Source organism: Microcaecilia unicolor, chromosome 12, assembly GCF_901765095.1.
Source record: "Microcaecilia unicolor chromosome 12, aMicUni1.1, whole genome shotgun sequence".
NCBI classification, from domain to species: domain Eukaryota; kingdom Metazoa; phylum Chordata; class Amphibia; order Gymnophiona; family Siphonopidae; genus Microcaecilia; species Microcaecilia unicolor.
In genome coordinates this window covers 56,896,935-56,916,481 of record NC_044042.1, presented here as the reverse complement: position 1 = coordinate 56,916,481, position 19,547 = coordinate 56,896,935, and the positions used below count along the sequence as shown (strand labels likewise).

General features: G+C 43.5%; 1 protein-coding gene across 1 annotated transcript in view; it reads left to right on the top strand.

Moving 5' to 3' along the window:
* LOC115481838 (transmembrane protein 45B-like) overlaps positions 1 to 19,547 on the top strand; it is a 73,912-nt gene that overhangs the window by 35,974 nt on the left and 18,391 nt on the right. Inside the window, exons 2-3 of the mRNA XM_030221258.1 lie at positions 5,613 to 5,811; positions 18,954 to 19,166. Of these exons, the coding sequence (XP_030077118.1) occupies positions 5,628 to 5,811; positions 18,954 to 19,166 (397 nt within the window). The 5' untranslated portion in view covers positions 5,613 to 5,627. The remainder of the gene's footprint in view (positions 1 to 5,612; positions 5,812 to 18,953; positions 19,167 to 19,547) is intronic.

Here is a 19,547-nt window from a genome sequence, read left to right as displayed (position 1 = left end):
GAATACCGTATTGTATTGCGTAAAGCTACGGCTGATTTCTTTGGTAAGCAAATTAGCCATGCCCTCAATCATCTGCACACACTTTTTAAAGCCTTGAATTCCATGGCTCCAGCTGTGACAGTACAACCAAACACCTTAGCTGCGGCATGGTGCAGCAAGACTAGCTCTCTCCATGCCAGTCTTGACCTTCCATCATCCACTTCCCCCCCATGACTACATCTACCCCCCCCCCCCCCTGTTCCTATCCCCATTTTTCCCAACTTCAGTTTGGTCTTCTTTTAATCTACTGACAGCTAGTTCTCTCAATAAAGTCTTCTGTTCCTTCATTGTCATCTTCTCTCAATAAAGTCTTCTGTTCCTTCATTGTCATCCCTAGACCCATGGTCAGCTTCTTTGATGAAATGTCCTTCCCCAAGCACTTGTTCCTCTGGTGCCTCCTTTGGTATCATCATCACTGTCCACAGGTTCTCTCCCTTCTGCTTGAAAGCATGCTTTGGTGCATCCTTTTCTGCAGAAACCTCATTTAGACTTGCAATCACTGACCAGTTTTTGTCCGATTTCCAATTTGCCATTCCTGGCAAAGGTTATAGAAAAGTTAGTCCATGACCAACTACTTCAGCATGCCAAAACTAGTAATATCCTGCATCCATTTCAATCTGGTTTTCATCATCACCACAGAACCGAAACCCTATTAGTAGTGTTACATGATTTCATCCTTTCATCGCACGATCACCGTTGTTCAGTTATTATAGTTTCTCTTGATCTGTCACCTCCTTTTGACCTGGTTGATCATACACTTTTGCTTCAATATCTGGCATCAATAGGGATCTCTGGGACTGTTCTCACATGGTTTATTAGCTATCTCTCGATCTGTCACCTCCTTTTGACCTGGTTGATCATACACTTTTGCTTCAATATCTGGCATCAATAGGGATCTCTGGGACTGTTCTCACATGGTTTATTAGCTATCTCTCCAATCACACTTATCTTTCCTTTGACCGTCTTTCCACAACTTTGTTTCCTTTGTCTTTGGGTGTTCCCCAGGGTTCTATTCTTTCTCCTACTCTCCGTTACTTATAACTATTCAAGATCAGAGATGCACCCCTTTCTGTTATGCAGATGACATTCAAACTGTCTTCAGAATCTCAAACTCTGCCTCAATAATTCAGCTTAACTCTTGCCTTTATCAGGTAACCATATCGCTTAAAGCCAATCTTCTGGTCTTGATTGAAACAAAATGTGAATCTATTCTTTTCCCTTATTCCCATGATATTCACGTCCCCCCTCCCCTTCTTCATTGGATGATCTTTCCCTTCCCTTCAAAAGTACTGTTAAAATCCTCTGAGTTATTTTTGACTCTGATCTCTCTCAAACCTCAAATTGATGCAGTTCTTCAGTCTTCATTTTTTGCTCTTCAAAGAGTTTTATTCCAGCTACCTCTCTCCATCCCTTGATCTTTGCACTAGTCATTTCTCATGTAGACTACTGTTAAATCTCTTTATGTCAGTCTTACTTTACACTCCCTTAAGCGTTTACAGTTAGTCCAATCAACAGCCATTAAACTTCTTTACAATGCACATAAATTTGATCATGTTACACCTCCTCTTGCAGCGGAACATTGCCTGCCTTATCAGCACATATACAATTCCAAATTCTAACCCTGGTATTCAAGTCAAAGCTTTTCTCTGTTCCTTCCTATCTCTTTAATCTTCTTATCCCGTATGCACCTTTGCGCTTTCTTTGATCGGCAGGCAACAACCTTCTCACCCTCCACTACACAGATCCATTTAACATCTACCCATGACACCATTTTCAGCTAGCTTGGCCACAAACTAGAGCTTGTGCAAGGGATTCTCCACCTGAATCGGTGTCTGGAGGGAATGTCCAGTACCTAGGGCCTTTTTTTGCTCTGTTTGCCCTTCGCCTTTCCTCCTAGATTTACATTACCTCCATTCCAGAGACTTCCAATATTTCCATGGCTGACCACTTTGGCACTATCCAGTTAGTGTCGGGGCAGTCTGGGGATGGATTCAGGAATTACCCAGACACCACCAATATTCAGAGAGCTAGCTAGTTAGGGCAGCCTTTTTGCTGTCCTAAGCGAAGTTAACCATGTAGCTATCTGTGTACTGTCGTTGAATAATAGCAATACCTAGGTCACACCTGGTAGGTGGCGAGTGCCCAGACATTCAGGGGTTTTCAGGTGGCAGGAATTAGCCTGGCTAACTCCTGTGGTCAGTGTTAAACCCAGATATTCAATTCCAGGCTGTTTGCGGTGACCGGCACTGAATATCCAGTTTGAACATAACTGGCTAAGTCAATAGTCAGACTTAACTGGTTATGTTCAAACCGGCCAAAGATACCCCATGTATTCGAGCGGTCAAACATAAATGCTAAAGTAGGACTGAAAATCAGTGGATAGTCAGTTATATCAGCTGATATAACCAGATAGATACTAGCCACTATCTGGCAATATTCAGCGGTAGATAACCAGCTGTTCCCTGCTGAATATCACCAGAAAGCTGGTCATGAGGCATTTAACCAGCCAGGTGCCAATCCTGGCCAGTTAAATGCTTTTGAATATTGGGAGATCACTGCCAATACCCAGACAATGACCAGCAACTGAATATCTGGGTATAATTCAGCTGGCAGCAGTCAGCATTTAAAAGTTGATCACAGCAGGCTGAATATTGCCTCCTACACTAAATAAAAAGTATGATTCCGTAAAACTGATGGATTGTCACAAGCATAGAATTATTAATTTTATTTATTTTACTGAAATCGGTGTTGAAATGCACCAGAGCTAGCGAGACTTTGAGAAGAACTAATTCTGTTGGCTCATATCTGCACTGTGTGACTATAAAACTATGAGGCTAATATTTAGTTGGTGGCAGTCAGCATCTTTTTATACACTATCCACTGCTGGCTATGTTCCCCTGAATTCTAAATTGTGTGGCTTGATTTGATTGCGCATATCCGGTTGTATTCTAGATTTGCGGGCGCAACTTAATTAGTTAACAAGCCAATCAGCACCAATAATTGAACTTAACAATCAATTATTGACACTAATTGACATGTGGAGGGGCATAATCGAACGGGGCGCCCATGTTTTTCTAAGGACGTCCTCGCAGGACGTCCCCACGAAGGGGCGGGAAAACCCGTATTTTCGAAACAAGATGGGCGGCCATCTTTTGTTTCAATAATACAGTCGGGGACGCCCAAATCTCAACAATTAGGTCGACCTTAGAGATGGTCGTCCTCGATTTTCGGCAATAATGGAAGCCCATCTCAGAAATGACCAAATCCAAGCCATTTGGTCTTGGGAGGAGCCAGCATTCATAGTGCACTGGTCCCCCTGACATGCCAGGACACCAACCGGGCACCCTAGGAGGCACTGCAGTGGACTTCAGAAAAAGCTCCCAGGTGCATAGCTCCCTTACCTTGTGTGCTGAACCCCCCAAAACCCACTACCCACAACTATACACCACTACCATAGCCCTAAGGGGTGAAGGGGGGCACCTACATGTGGGTACAGTGGGTTTGTGGTGGGGTTTGGAGGGCTCACATTTACCACCACAAGTATAAAGTGAGGGGATGGGCCTGGGTCTGCTTGCCTGAAGTGCACTGCAGTACCCACTAAAACTGCTCCAGGGACCTATATACAGCTGTCATGGAGCTAGGTATGATATTTGAAGCTGGCATAGAGGCTGGAAAAAAATATTTAATTTTTTTTAGGGTGGGAGGGGGTTAGTGACCACTGGGGGAGTAAGGGGAGGTCATCCCCGATTCCCTCCGGTGGTCATCTGGTCATTTAGGGCACATTTTTGTGGCTTGGTCGTAAAAAAAAAAAAAAAGGACCAAGTAAACTCGTCCAAGTGTTCGTCAGGGACGCCCTTCTTTTTTCCATTATCAGCCGAGGACGCCCATGTGTTAAGCACGCCCCAGTCCCGCCTTTGCTATGCTTCCGACACACCCCCGTGAACTTTGGTCATTCCCGCGACAGAAAGCAGTTGAGGACACCCAAAATCGGCTTTCGATTATGCCGATTTGGGCGACCCTGGGAGAAGGACGCCCATTTCCCGATTTGTGTCGAAAGATGGGCGCCCTTCTCTTTCAAAAATAAGCCTGTAAGTATCTCAAGGGCATTAATGTACAGGAAGTGAGCCTTTTTCAACTGAAGGAAAACTCTGGAACGAGGCGGCATAAGATGAAGTTAAGAGTTAATAGGCTTCGGAGTAATCTAGGAAAGTATTATTTCACAGAAAGAGTGGTGGAAGCGTGGAATGGCCTCCTGGTGGAGGTTGTGGTGTCAAGAACAGTGTCAGAATTTTAAAAGGCATGGGGATAAGCTTGTGGCATCGCTTAGGAAAAGGAAGAGTTAGGGGTTACAGAGGATGGGCAGGCTGGATGGGCCATTTCGCATTTACCTGTCATCATGTTTCTATGTTTCTAATTGGCATTAATTAGAATTTATGTGCAAAGATTTTTAAGTATATTCTATAAAGTGATGCACATAAATTGTATGAAGAGATCTGAAAAGGGGCATGGCCATGGGAGGGGCATGGGTGGGTCATGGGCATTCCTAGAATTTGCACGCACTGTTATAGAATATGCCTTTTCCGCATGTAAGCATTTATACCAGGTTTTCATTGGTGTAAATGGCCGCTGTTAAATATAGTCACAGAAAACAGGTGTTGGGTGTATTCTGTAAACTACGCTTAGATTTAGGCGTACTGCCTTTCAGCACCAACTTTTTCAACGATATATAGAATCTAACCCATTATGGATTTTCAGTGCCAAATCCAAAGGAAGAAGGAAAGAAACCTCACAGAGTCTTCTGGGAAACAGAGCAGTAAGGCAATACCATCAAAAAAAACAAGATCTAAGAACTTTGTGTTCTTCAAAAGATTAATCAATCCAACAAGAGATAATACTAAGTAGTATTGCTCTACTACAAACTTTGGCGGCAGAAAAGATCAGACTCGACACGGCCCTGTTTCGACAGTAATGCCTGCATCAGGAGTCATGTGATCCAATATTGTTGTCAATCAAATATATTGTAGCGAGCTTGCTGTAATCCAAATCACAGGTAAACCAGTCAATGTATCGGTGTATGAGCTATCAGTGTAGATTTCAATTTGAACAACACCAAGTTCTTAGATCTTGATTTATTTTATATTATTGCCTCACTGCTCTGTTTCCTGGAAATTCAATGGCAGTATCTATCTGGGTACTGACACTGAATATCCAATGCCAGCAGCTGGTGGTCTGCTGGGAGTTACCTGGGCACTGAAGATTTTCAATGGCAGTAGATGAATAGCTGCCTGGTTAATTTAGCATTTTTCAGGCTAATGCCACTGAATATTGGTGGTGTCACCACTCCTGGCTTTGCTCTAACTCTGCACCTGGACCACTCAGCTAAAAAACAGACAGTTCGGTGGCAATCTCCTCAGATTTTTAGCAGCATTATCCAGCCTCTTCTACCTAATTATTTCCCACTGAATATCAGATCCTATGTGTCTAGTGGCACTGTAGAAAGCAGTAGGAATAATCTCCGCTACATTGGCTGTGGTGCATGTTCAGTGGCATTAATATTGCATTTCTTCTTTCAGGGATTCTGATCTGCAATGGGAAGTTTCAAAGGTCATGCACTTCCGGGCAGCTTCCTCTTGATGTTTGGACTCTGGTGGTCAGTGAAATACCCATTAAAACACCTGAGCAAGAGAGTGAAGACCAACTGTCATTCAAGCTTATTTTACCAGCGATTAGAGCTCATTGAGGGCTTGGTTAAAGCCAGCTTTGCCCTCATAGGTAAGGATAACAAACAGAACTGACACACTATCATTGTCAACTTTCACACTGAAGATGGCATATGACCATGTTTCTTTACAATAAATGGCACCACCAGTCCCTCTTTGAACCTAACACAAGTAGACAATACCTGACTTCAAAATACCTTTTGGGAAGTATGACCTCCTCCTAAAATCAGAGGTTAGGAATCTTGGGATACTGCTAGACTCATCACTCATCCTGATTCCACAAATTCAAACAGCCTTTAAAAATTGTCTCTCTCACCTGCAACAGCTACAAAATCTCTCTCCATATATTGATAACACGAGTCTGACCAGAGTGGTCCATGCTATGGTAACATCACGACTAGACCAGTGCTTTTTTTTGTAGAAAAAACGATGCCGGTACTCATTATGGGCGGGGTCACCACATATGGCTCCACCCCTATGATAGCCACAGCCATATTAGCCACACCCCTTATACAGCTCCAGTATACCCAATGCAAAATAAGACAGCAGATGTAAATTCTCAAACTGGACATATTTCAATCACTAAAATTAAAATAAAATGATTTTTCTACCTTTGTTGTCTGGTGACTTTGTTTTTCTATCCATATTGGTCCCAGTCTCTGATTCTGCTGCTCTCTGTTCCCTTAACTCCATTCCCAGGGATTCCTTTCCATTTATTTCTTTACTTTCCTCCTTTCTTCTTCATTTCTTGCCATACATCCATAAGTAAAAGCTGGGTCCTCCATGGAATTGACTGGAGGAGGTATAACGTGGATCCAGTTTTTGCCTATTTTCTCCATCTATGTGCAGTTTTTCTCCTCTCTTCACTTTCCCTCATCTCCATCCATGTGCATCTTCTTCTTTTTTCTTTCCTTCCCTCCATCCATGTCCAGCACTTCTCCTCTCTCCTCCCCTCCATCCATGTCCAGCATTTCTCCTCTCTTCCCTCCCCTGTATCCATGTGAAGCAATAATTCTCTCTCCCCTCTCCTCCATCCAAGCCCAGCATTTCTCCTCTCTCCCCGCCAACCCCCCATCCATCCATCCATGTCCAGCAATTCTCTTCTATCTCCTGCTCTCCACTCCATCCATTTCTAGCATTTCTCCTCTCTTCCCTGCCCTCCCATCCATGTGCATCTCCTTCCTCTCTTCCCTCCCCTCCATCCATGTCCAGCATGTCTCCTCTCCCCCATGCCCTCCCCTCCCATGTCCAGCGATTCTCCTCTGTCCCCTGTCTTCCCCTGCCATCCATATCCAGCGATTCTTCTCTGCCCCCTGCCCTCTCCTCCCATCGATGTCCAGCGATTCTCCTCTCTCCCCTGCCCTACCCTCCTCTCTCCCATATCCAGTGATTCTTCTTCCCCCAGCCCGTCCTCCTTCTCCATTGCCTGCCAGCGAAGCGATAGAAAGGCTGCCAGCATCGGACTCAACAGCGCGAACAGTGCAGCGATTGAGAGAGGCTGGCAGCGTCGGAGCTTCCCTCTGCGAGTCCCGCCTATGTGGAAACAGGAAGTTGAAACAACATAGGCGAGACTCGAAGAGGGAAGCTCTGACGCTGCCAGCCTCTCTCAATCGCTGCACCATTCACGCTGCAGAGTCCAATGTAGTAGTAAGTAGGGGAGTGAGAGGAAAGGTGCCGGTACGCCATACCAGTGCATACTGGCACAAAAAAAAGCACTGGACTAGACTATTGTAATGCCCTGTACACTGGTCAAACCAAAAAGAGTTTAAATCAACTCCAACTAATTCAGAATGCTGCAGCAAGACTGATAAAAGGCTGCAAGCAGTGTGACCACATCACACCCTTCCTGCAAAAAACTACACTGGCTACCTGTACCTTACAGGGCAAAATTTAAAGCACTATGTTTGATTTTCAAGGTCCTCAGACAAAATGGGCAAGAGTACTTAAAGAATAAGTTAGCCCTTTATACACCTTTGAGACCTCTAAGCTCCTCTGAAGGAGCATCACTATCTGTACCCTCATCAAAACAAATTGTACAATGTGATACCCACCAGCCAGCCTTCTCAGGACTAGCCCTCATGCTCTGGAATTTACTCCCAGAGGGTCTGCATCTAACTCAAGACTACCTCTACTTCAGGAAGCAGGTGAAAGCCTGGCTCTTCTCCCAAGCCTTTAATACATAGGGTGACTGATTATACACCACTCTGCACCTGGACTAGCTTGCTACACTCACTGTAACTTAGACCAGTTCCTTAAACCATGTTTAACTGTACAAAGAACTTGCCTCCACTCAGTATTTTATAGACCTCTATCATATCTCCCCTCAGCTGTCTCTTCTCCAAGCTAAAGAGCCATAGCCGCTTTAGTCTTTCCTCATGAGGAAATCGTCCCATCCAGTTTATCATTTTCGTCGCCCTTCTTTGTACCTTTTCTAATTCTGGTATTTTTTTTTCAGATATGGTAACCAGAATTGCACCTGTATTTGAGGCACAGTTGCACCATGGAGTGATACAAAGACATTATAAAATTCTCATTTTTGTTTTCCATTCCTTTCCTAATAATTCCTAACATTCTATTTGCTCCTTAGCTGCTGCTGCACACTGAACAGAGGGTGTCAATGTATCATCCATGATGACATCTAGTTCCCTTTCCTAGTCAGTGACTCCTAATGTGGAACCTTGCAACACGTAGTTACAGTTACATAAGTACATAAGTATTGCCATACTGGGAAAGACCAAAGGTCATCAAGCCCAGGATCCTGTTTCCAACAGTGGCCAATCCAGGTCACAAATACCTGGCAAGATCCCAAAAAAAGTACAAAACATTTTATACTGCTTATGCTAGAAATAGTGGATTTTCCCCAAGTTCATTTAATAATGGTCTATGGACTTTTCCTTTAGGAAGTCGTCCAAACCTTTTTTAAACTCCGCTAAGCTAACCGCCTTTACCAAATTCTCTGGCAACGAATTCCAGAGTTTAATTACACATTGAGTGAAGAAAAAGTTACTCCAATTCGTTTTAAATTTACTACATTGTAGCTTCATCGCATGCCCCCTAGTCCTAGTATTTTTGGAAAGCGTAAACAGACACTTCACATCTACCCGTTCAACTCCACTCATTATTTTATAGACTCTATCATATCTCCCCTCAGCTGCCTTTTCTCCAAGCTGAAAATCCCTAGCCACTTTAGCCTTTCCTCATAGGGAAGTCGTCCCATCCCCTTTATCATTTTCGTCGTCCTTCTCTGCACCTTTTCTAATTCCACTATATCTTTTTTGAGATGCAGCAACCAGAATTGAACACAATATTTGAGGTGTGGTCGCACCATGGAGCGATACAAAGGCATTATAACATCTTCATTTTTGTTTTCCATTCCTTTCCTAATAATACCTAACATTCTATTTGCTTTCTTAGCCGCAGCAGCACACTGAGCAGAAGGTTTCAATGTATCATCAACAACGACACCTAGATCTCTTTCTTGGTCCATGACTCCTAACGTGGAACCTTGCATGACGTAGCTATAATTCAGGTTCCTCTTTCCCACATGCATCACTTTGCACTTGCTCACATTAAACATCATCTGCCATTTAGATGCCCAGTCTCATAAGGTCCTTCTGTAATTTTTCACAATCTTGTCGCGAGTTAACGATTTTGAATAACTTTGTGTCATCAGCAAATTGAATTACCTCACTAGTTACTCCCATCTCTAGGTCATTTATAAATATGTTAAAAAGCAGCGTTCCCAGCACAGACCCCTGGGGAACCCCACTAACTACCCTTCTCCATTGAGAATACTGACCATTTAACCCTACTCTCTGTTTTCTCTCTTTTAACCAGTTTTTAATCCACAAAAGAACACTACCTCCTATCCCATGATTCTCCAATTTCCTCTGGAGTCTTTCCTGAGGTACTTTGTCAAACGCCTTCTGAAAATCCAGATACACAATTTAATATCAACCAGCTCACCTTTATCCACAGGTTTGTTCAAGCCTTCAAAGAAATGTAGTAGATTGGTAAGGCAAGATTTCCCTTCACTAAATCCATGTTGACTTTGTCTCATTAATCCCCTTCACTAAATCCATGTTGACTTTGTCTCATTAATCCATGCTTTTGCATATGCTCTGTAATTTTGTTCTTAATAATAGTCTCTACCATTTTGCCCAGCACCGACGTCAGACTCACTGGTCTATAATTTCCCGGATCTCCTCTGGAACCTTTTTTTAAAATCGGTGTTACATTGGCCACCCTCCAATCTTCTGGTACCACACTTGATTTTAAGGATAAATTACATATTACTAACAATAGCTCCACAAGCTCATTTTTCAGTTCTATCAGTACTCTGGGATGAATACCATCCGGTCAAGGAGATTTGCTACTCTTCAGTTTTACAGAGAAATCATTAAGTTTCTCCAACTTGTCAGCTTCGAATACCATTTCTGGAACCGGTATCCCACCCAAATCTTCCTCGGTGAAGACCAAAGCATAGAATTAATTTATTCTCTCCACTACGGCTTTGTCTTCTCTGATCACCCCTTTTACTCCTCGGTCATCTAGCGATCCAACCGATTCTTTTGCCGGCTTCCTGCTTTTAATATACCTAAAAAAAATTTTTACTATGTGCTTTTGCCTCCAACACAATCTTTTTTTCGAAGTCCCTCTTAGCCTTCCTTATCAGCGCTTTGCATTTGACTTGACATTCCTTATGCTGTTTCTTATTATTTTCAGTCGGTTCCTTCTTGCGTTTTCTGAAAGATTTTCTTTTAGCTCTAATAGCTTCCTTCACCTCACTTTTTAACCACACTGGCTATCATTTGGTCTTCCGTCCTCCTTTTTTAATATGCAGAATATATTTGGCCTGGGCTTCCAGGATCGTGTTTTTGAACAGCATCCACGCCTGATGTAAACTTTTGACCCTTGCAGCCGCTCCTCAAGTTTTTTTTCACCGTTCGTCTCATTTTAGCATAGTCTCCTTTTTTAAAGTTAAACACTAACATATTTGATTTCCTATCCTGCTTATAATCGAAATAGAAAAACGCCTATATTGTGACCCAAATCGGGAGATAGACGTTTATCTCACAAAAACGAATAAAGCGGTATAATCAAAAGCCGAATTTGGACGTTTTCAACTGCACTCCATCGCGGATGCGGACAAAGTTGATGGGGGCATGTCGAAGGCGTGGTGAAGGCGGAACTGGGGCGTGGTTATCGACCGATCAGAGATGGGCGCCTTTCGCTGATAATGGAAAAAAATATGCGTTTTTAGCGATAATTTAGGGCACTTTTCCTGGACCCTGTTTTTCCACGAATAAGGCCCCAAAAAGTGTCCTAAATGACCAGATGACCACTGGAGGGAATCGGGGATGACCTCCCCTGACTCCCCCAGTGGTCACAAACCCCCTCCCACCACAAAATATGCCGTTTCACAACTTATTTTCACCCTCAAATGTCATACCCACCCTCCCTGGCAGCAGTATGCAGGTCACTGGAGCAGTTATTAGGGGGTGCAGTAGACTTCAGGCAGGTGGACCCAGGCCCATCCCCCCCCACCTGTTACACTTGTGCTGGTAAATGGGAGCCCTCCAAACCGCCCCACCAAACCCACTGTACCCACATGTAGGTGCCCCCCTTCACCCCTTAGGGCTATAGTAATGGTGTAGACTTGTGGGCAGTGGGTTTTGAGGGGGATTTGGGGGGCTCAACACCCAAGGGAAGGGTGCTATGCACCTGGGAGCTGTTTTACCTTTTTTTTTTTTTTGTAAAAGTGCCCCCTAGGGTGCCCGGTTGGTGTTCTGGCATGTGAGGGGGACCAGTGCACTACGAATCCTGGCCCCTCCCACGAATGTCTTGGAGTTATTCGTTTTGAGCTGGGCGCTTTCGGTTTCCATTATTGCTGAAAAACAAAAACGCCCAGCTCAAAAAAAGATAAACGTCCATGTTTTTCGAAAATACGGTTCGGTCCGCCCCTTCACGGACCCGTTCTTGGAGATAAACGCCCATGGAGATAGACGTTTCCGTTCGATTATGCCCCTTTATGTATACTTACTTCAAAGCTAATATCAAATTAGATCATATTATGATCACTGTTATCAAGCGGCCCCAGCACCATTACCTCCCGCACCAGATCATGCTCTCCACTAAGGACTAGGTCTAGAAATTTTCCTTCTCTCGTTGGCTCCTGTACCAGCTGCTCCATAAAGCTGTCCTTGATTTCATCAAGGAATTTTACCTCCCTAGCATGTCCCGATGTTACATTTACCCAGTCAATATCAGGGTAATTGAAATCACCCATTATTATTGTTTTGTCCAGTTTGTTTGCACCCCTAATTTCCTTTAACATTTCTGCATCCATCTGTTCATCTTGGCCAGGCGGACGGTAGTACACTCCTATCACTATCCTTTTCCCTTTTACACATGGAATTTCAATCCACAGTGATTCCAAGAAGTGTTTTGTTTCCTGCAGAATTTTCAATCTATTTGATTCAAGGCTCTCGTCAATATACAATGCTACCCCTCCACCAATTCGATCCACCCTATCACAACAATAATTTGTACCCCGGTATGACAGTGTCCCACTGGTTATCCTCCTTCCACAAGGTCTCAGACATGCCTATTATATCTAATTTTTCATTTAGTGCAATATATTCCAACTCTCCCATCTTATTTCTTAGACTCCTAGCATTTGCATATAGTCATTTCAAACTATGTTTGTTGTTCCTATTTACATCATGCTTAGTACTTGGCAGTATTATTTTGCAATCTTTTGTCTGTCTTATTTTTATTTAAGGACACCTGATCTACTACGGTCTCTTTTACGACCTCGTTATCAGGATACCCTATCTTTGGTGATATCTTTGAAAGATACCTTATCCCGAACCATGCACTTTTGAGCGACTGTCAGCCTTCCCCCCTGTTTCTAGTTTAAAAGCTGCTCTTTCTCCTTTTTAAATGCTGATGCCAGCAGCCTGGTCCCACCCTGGTTAAGGTGGAGCCCATCCTTTCGGAATAGGCTCCCCTTTCCCCAGAATGTTGCCCAGTTCCTAACAAATCTAAAACCCTCCTCCCTGCACCATCGTCTCATCCACACATTGAGAATCTGGAGCTCTGCCTGTCTCTTGGGCGCTGCGCGTGGAATGGGTAGCATTTCAGAAAATGCTACCCTAGAGGATCTGGATTTGAGCTTTCTACCTAAGAGCCTAAATTTGGCTTCCAGAACCTCTCTCCCACATTTTCCTATATCATTGGTACCCACATGTACCAAGACAGCTAGCTCCTCCCCAGCACTATCTAAAATCCTATCTAGGTGATGCGTGAGGTCTGCCACCTTCACACCAACTACAACAGCTGTCCTAACCTTTCCCTCCCGGGCAGCACTTAGAGAAATATCCTTGGTGCAAGAGGACAGTGCATCCCCTGGTGGGCAGGTCCTAGCTACAGGAGTACTTTCTACTTCACCAGGGTGGTGATCTCCTTATAGGAGACCTCCCTCCTCCAAGGTAGCACAGGGGCTACCAGACTGGAAGTGAGACTTCTCTACAACATCCCTGTAGGTCTCCTCTATGTACCTCTCTGTTTCCCTCAGCTCCACCAAGTCTGCTACTCTAGCCTCAAGAGAATGGACACGTTCTCTGAGAGCTAGGAGCTCTTTGCACCGGGCACACACATATCACATCTCACCAACTGGGAGATAATCATACATTACTACTACTACTACTACTACAAATCATTTCTACAGCGCTACCAGTCGTACGCAGCGTTTCACAATTGAACATGAAGAAAAGACAGTCCCTACTCAAAAGAGCTTACAATCTAAATCAGGACAGACAGGACAAATAAGGGATAAAGGAAGGACAGACAGGACACATGTGACACTCAATGCAAAAGACTGGATAGCACCCCTCTCGCTGCTGGACTGATGACTCCATCTTAGTGTTTTTTAGTTTTTGAATAATTGAAAACTTGCTAAAGTATTAAGGATATTAGCCTAATATAAAACTGTCTTTTAGTTTATATAGTATATTGTATTATTTATTTAATGTTTCCTTCTTATATGGTAATGAAATGTATTTAAAACTCTATAAGAGCACTCCTTGCTTGTTACCCTAATTACAATGACTATAAATTAAGAGTTGTCCTAGGGGTGGGTGAGAAGACTAAACTAGATCCTGCAGTGCCTGCTAGATTCTATCTGTTAATGCTGTAGTACAAAGTTTTAAAACTAAGCGGAAAAGACTATGGAGATTAGTTGATAAAATTTGCTTTTTATATTTTTATTTTACCTATCACTAACCTACAATTCCTCCTTTAAACCCCAGTCTAAGTTCCCAAAGCAAAATAGTGTTCACTTACCAGAGAAATGTCCTCTTCTCTCAGAACTTCTCAGAAAGAAAGTTCAGTGGGACCTTTCCTCTATATAGGTTTGGGTTCCTCTTTCCCACATGCTTCACTTTGCACTTGCTCGCATTAAATGTCATCTGCCATTTGGATGCCCAGTCTCCCAGTCTCGCTCTGCTGCTTCCAAGAAACACTGTTAGCAGATAGTGCTCTCAGAAAAACTGGCACCATCTTTAAAGGGATTTAGGTTCCGCCCTCATTTTGTCCGTAATTACGTCATGTCCTCCAGCTGTAACTCCCGTATCTCTATATTCTGTCACGGATTCCAATTTGTCTTTTAACCCTGCATCACGTTCACTCTGTAATTTTTTTAAATTTAAAAAGCTGACCATTCTACTCGAACATTTAGCCCTCCAGGCTCTACTGAATTCAAAAAGAAAATCCATTTCTGCTCTTTTTGACGAAGAATCCACCCCATGTCGCCTCTTCTTTGCATCGGTTTAACCTGCTCCAATACCAGGCAGGACATATCATCAAAGGTATGGTGTTGGGCTTCACTATGCATTACCAACGGGGCTTCCCATCTTGATAATTTCATACAAGATTTATGTTCCAACAGCCTGGCCTTCAAACTCCGCGTTGTCTGACCAACATACACTAATCCACAAGGGCATTTAATCACATAAATCACTCCTGTGGATTCACAGGTAGTCCTTGATTTCAAAACACATTTGTGCCCTGTCTTCACCTGAATAAATTTGCTCCCTTCAATCATTATATGGCAGACTGAGCAATGACCACACTTATTATGCCTCCCTCTTTCTGTCGGCAATTTAACAGGTGACCAAACGTCATTCAGACTAAGCATGTCCCCTAAATTACATCCTCTTTGGTATGAAAATAGGATATTTGATTTAGCAAATGTGGGATGTGTTCTTAGTAGCTCAAAGTGTTTTCTTATTTTTTTACTCAGAGTACCGGTATGAGCATTAAACTTTAAGACGAACGGTAATATGTCCTCTTCCTGGCACTTAGATTTGTAAATCCCTTTAAAGATGGTGCCAGTTTTTCTGAGAGCGCTATCTGCTAGCAGTGTTTCTTGGAAGCAGCAGAGTGAAGACAGGCTTTGAGTTGTGGATACGAGATAGAAGTATAACCCCTGACGCAGCATTCGTGAAACGGGGGCTCCCTGTCGGGTTGAAGAGCGGAGACCACCGAAATGAGCGGAACACGACAGCAGTTGGAAAAAGCTAAGTGATTCTTTGCGGGGTCCCCGGCTATATCTCATATAAGCACCATAAGCACTTATGGGAATTTGGAATTAGGAGTGCACAAGAAACTGTTTGATAAGGTGGTAGAGACACACATAAATGCCAGTTAGGAAGTGGTCAATCAGTTGGATGGAGTTTTTTTGAAGCTAGATGATGACACGCCGCACTTAAAGCCTTATAGCCAGATACATTGGGCGGACTGGTTGGCGAAACTGAAGCTTTTTTTCTCCATCTATAAGACTGACCAGAAGGTATACAGTGTGTGGTGCCTCATAGGATTTTTTACACAGCCAGTGTGAGGTTGTGTTTGGATTTTCAGTGTAATTAAATTAAGCTTGAGTGAACTTATATATACATGCCAGATTTATTCAATCAATAACAGTCATGCACAGTGCTATAAGGCTATGAATTTATTACTTTGGTTTATCTATAAAAGTTCCACCTTTGGTTCTAGTTCACATTTAACTAAGATAAGACAGGTAAACAGACAGAACAGTTAAGGGTAAGGGGATATATAGGTGAGGATAAAGGACAGGTCAAGTGAGTAGTGGTTAGGAGTCAAAAGCAGTGGTAAAGAGGTAGGCTTTAGTTTGGACTTGAAAATGGCCAAGGACGGGGCTAGACGCACAGGCTCGGGAAGTCTATTCCAAGCGTGAGGTGCAGCAAGACAAAAAGGAACAGAGTCTAGAATTAGCAGTAGAGGAGAAGGGGACGGATAAGAGATTTATCTACAGAATGGAGTACCCGAGGAGGGGCGTAGGGAGAGACAAGAGTGGAGAGGTACTGAAGAGAGGCAGAGTGAATACACTTATAGGTCAATAAAAGAAGCTTGAACTGAATACGGAAACGGATAGGGAGCCAGTGAAGTGACTTAAGGAGGGGACTAATGTGAGCATAGCGACTTTGGCGGAAGATGAGTCACGCAACAGAGTTTTGGACTGATTGAAGAGGAGAGAGATGGCTAAGAGGGAGGCTGGTGACAAACAGGTTACAATAGAGTTTTGTTGTTGTTGTTTTGGATATTTTTATAGCCTTTTAACATTCTTTATACATTTTTACATATATTGAAGGATAACTGAAAATAGTCCATTATTTTTCAGCTTTAAATAAATTTCAAACCAGTTTGGTGAAGAAGGTTAAATATGTAGTATGCGGTTCTTATGTTGTAATCGTGCATTAGAGCCATGTGCTAAAGCACAATGCATGGCTACCTAACACAAATTTTGCTCCCCAGTGCAGTAAGCAAATAGCATACATAAAGGCGGAGTGCAAAAAATGTACACTAAATGGGAAATATAGGCATTGGAATGGGATGGGCCAAAGAGGCCATGGCCCCACCAAAATTTTGAACAAAGCCCAGCTCACTGTCTACTATAGACTAGGTGTCTCCTAGGGCAATAGTGGCAGGACAGGAGTAGTACGCTTCCATTCTCCGAATCCCTAATGTGGCTGTGCCACATGAACTTGATCTTACCACAACATCACCCTGTATTTGTTCACACCGGAGCCTGCAAAGGCCTCTCCGGTACTATGTAAGCCACATTGAGCCTACAAATAGGTGGGGAAATGTGGGATACAAATGTAACAAATAAATAAAATAGTACATTTTACCTCCTCTTCTGTTCCTGCATTAGGGCCTGAATCTGTGACTAGCTTTCAAAAGTTTTGCTCCCTCATTAAGAAGAATGAAGAAGTAGCCTTAAAACAGGAGTGTAGCTCATAAGTTACTAAGATGAAATGAGTTACATTTTGTTCTGAATTATCACTTTAGTACTTGTTCTGATCCTTATTTCTGCATATTTTAGTACACTAACGTTAATACCACACCATTTTGCTCAAGATAAAATTATTTAAACATTGTACTGAAAGTTCTTAAATGCTCCTAAGTATGTAATTTGTAGTTTTCGGCATCCCTGATTAGACCGAAATGAGAACAGGACAAATATTCTAGGTTGGTGGCTCACTGTAGAGGATCTGGGTTCACATTGCAGGTCAAATCTGCTCTCCGAGTACGCCAGGGTAGGGATAGTGTGGGAGTGGTTTTCACAGACCTTTGGAGAGGTACTTCCAGTCATTATACAAAGGGGACACCTATGGCTGGACTTAGCACCCATGATTACAGTATTCTGGAAGGAGTCCTGCTGCATGGTTCCAACTGGGAACTGTTGCTGCCATTGATGAGCACGGTGAGCTTAAGTGAGGTATAAAATTAGGGTAAAAGTCTATAGCACCATAGCTCAAACAGAAGCTGGTTCTTATTGAGCTGGAAGCCCAAATGTACACGAGGAAACTGCTGAGCCAATTATTAAAAAAAAAAAAAAAAAAGATATATTTTTTTGTTACATTTGTACCCTGTGCTTTCCCACTCATGGCAGGCTCAATGCGGCTTACATGGGGCAATGGAGGGTTAAGTGACTTGCCCAGAGTCAGTGGCGTTCCTAGCCTGGAAGACACCCGGGGCGGATCGCCGATGCGCCCCCCCCCCCCAGCAAAATTACACCTCCCCCCCAGCAAAATGACACCCCCCTGGGTGCATGCCACTGGGAGGGGGGGTGCCGCGGCGCGCGCCTGTCTGCTCTGAGTTCGCTAACTTCGCTCATTCGCTGCAGCTCCCTCTGCCCCGGAACAGGAAGTAAGTAACCTGTTCCGGGGCAGAGGGAGCTGCAGCGAACGAGCGAAGTTAACGAGCTCAGAGCCAACAGGCGCGCACCGCGGCACCCCCCAGCGGCGTGCACCCGGGGCGGACCGCCCCCACCGCCCTCCCCCCCCTTGGTACACTACTGCCCAGAGTCACAAGGAGCTGCCTGTGCCTGCAGTGGGAATCGAACCCAGTTCTCCAGGACCAAAGTCCACCACACTAACCACTAGGTGACTCCTCCACTAGCAACATTCCATGTAGAAACCTGCCCTTGCAGCCGCGCAGGCTTCTGTTTCTGTGAGTCTGACGTCCTACATGTACGTGCAGGACGTCAGACTCACAGAAACAGAAGCCTGCGCGGCTGCAAGGGCAGGCTTCTACATGGAATGTTGCTAGTGGAATAGCAACATTAACATTCCCATGTAGAATCTCAGATAGTAGCAACAGAATCTCAATAGTAGCAACATTCCATCTAGAATCTCCAATAGTAGCAACATTCCATGTAGAATCTGAAATAGGGAACGGGAACTGGGACTTGATATGCTGCCTTTCTGTGGGGTTTACATAGTATATACAGGTACTTAATTGTACCTGGGGCAATGGAGGGTTAAGTGACATGCCCAGAGTCACAAGGAGCTGCCTGTGCCTGAAGTGGGACTCGAACTCAGTTCCTCAGGGCCAAAGTCCACCACCCTAACCACTAGGCCACTCCTCCACCCCGAAATGATCATGATCTGCCAGGATGGTATTGAAACTGGAAAGATATCATCTATGCGCCTACATTTATTTACCTCTGTGGAGTTAACAGCCTTATTCTCTTCTTCATTATTAGCATTTCTGTATTATATAACAAGGAATCGCAGAATTGCTTTTGCTGATGAGTCAGCAGGCTTAGGACTCTAATTTGCTTTTTGAGAGAGGCTTAATCCTTTGTGTTTTCCTGTCCTTGTTTAGGAATATTAGGAGAGCATTTTACTTCCAATGGCCCTCACATGCAACTTGTTAATGGGGAAGATCACAGCTGGGTGAAACTGATGAATTGGCAACACTCCACCATGTACTTGTTCTATGGACTCTCTGGTGTGGTGGACATGCTTACATACTTCCCACTCAAGGTACCCGTAGGACTGGATCGCTTGTCTCTGTCGCTTGCTTTTTTTTTCGAAGGTCAGTAATCCTACCAATTAAAAAAAAGAAGTCTAAAAATAACAATGTCTAGTAATTCTATAAATGATGATGACTCTTCTGCATGCCAGTACTGTATGGATTGAAAGGTCAAAGAGTTTTGACCCCCATATTAGGTCAAATTCCTTTCTGGTGAATATCCTTCCAGGTTCCCAGTCCCTGTCATGTTAGATTGAATGATTTGTTGATCTTTTATCAAACATGACACGTGCATATTTCAAGAATTGTTTATCAGGTTATTTACCAAATTTGCCAGCCCTTCCTGTTTAGAATGGATGCTCTGTTTTATGGTCAAATGTGTTTTGTTAATGTTTAGTTTATTTACTGCTGTTAGTAGATATTTCCAAAATCAAACAGTCTCAG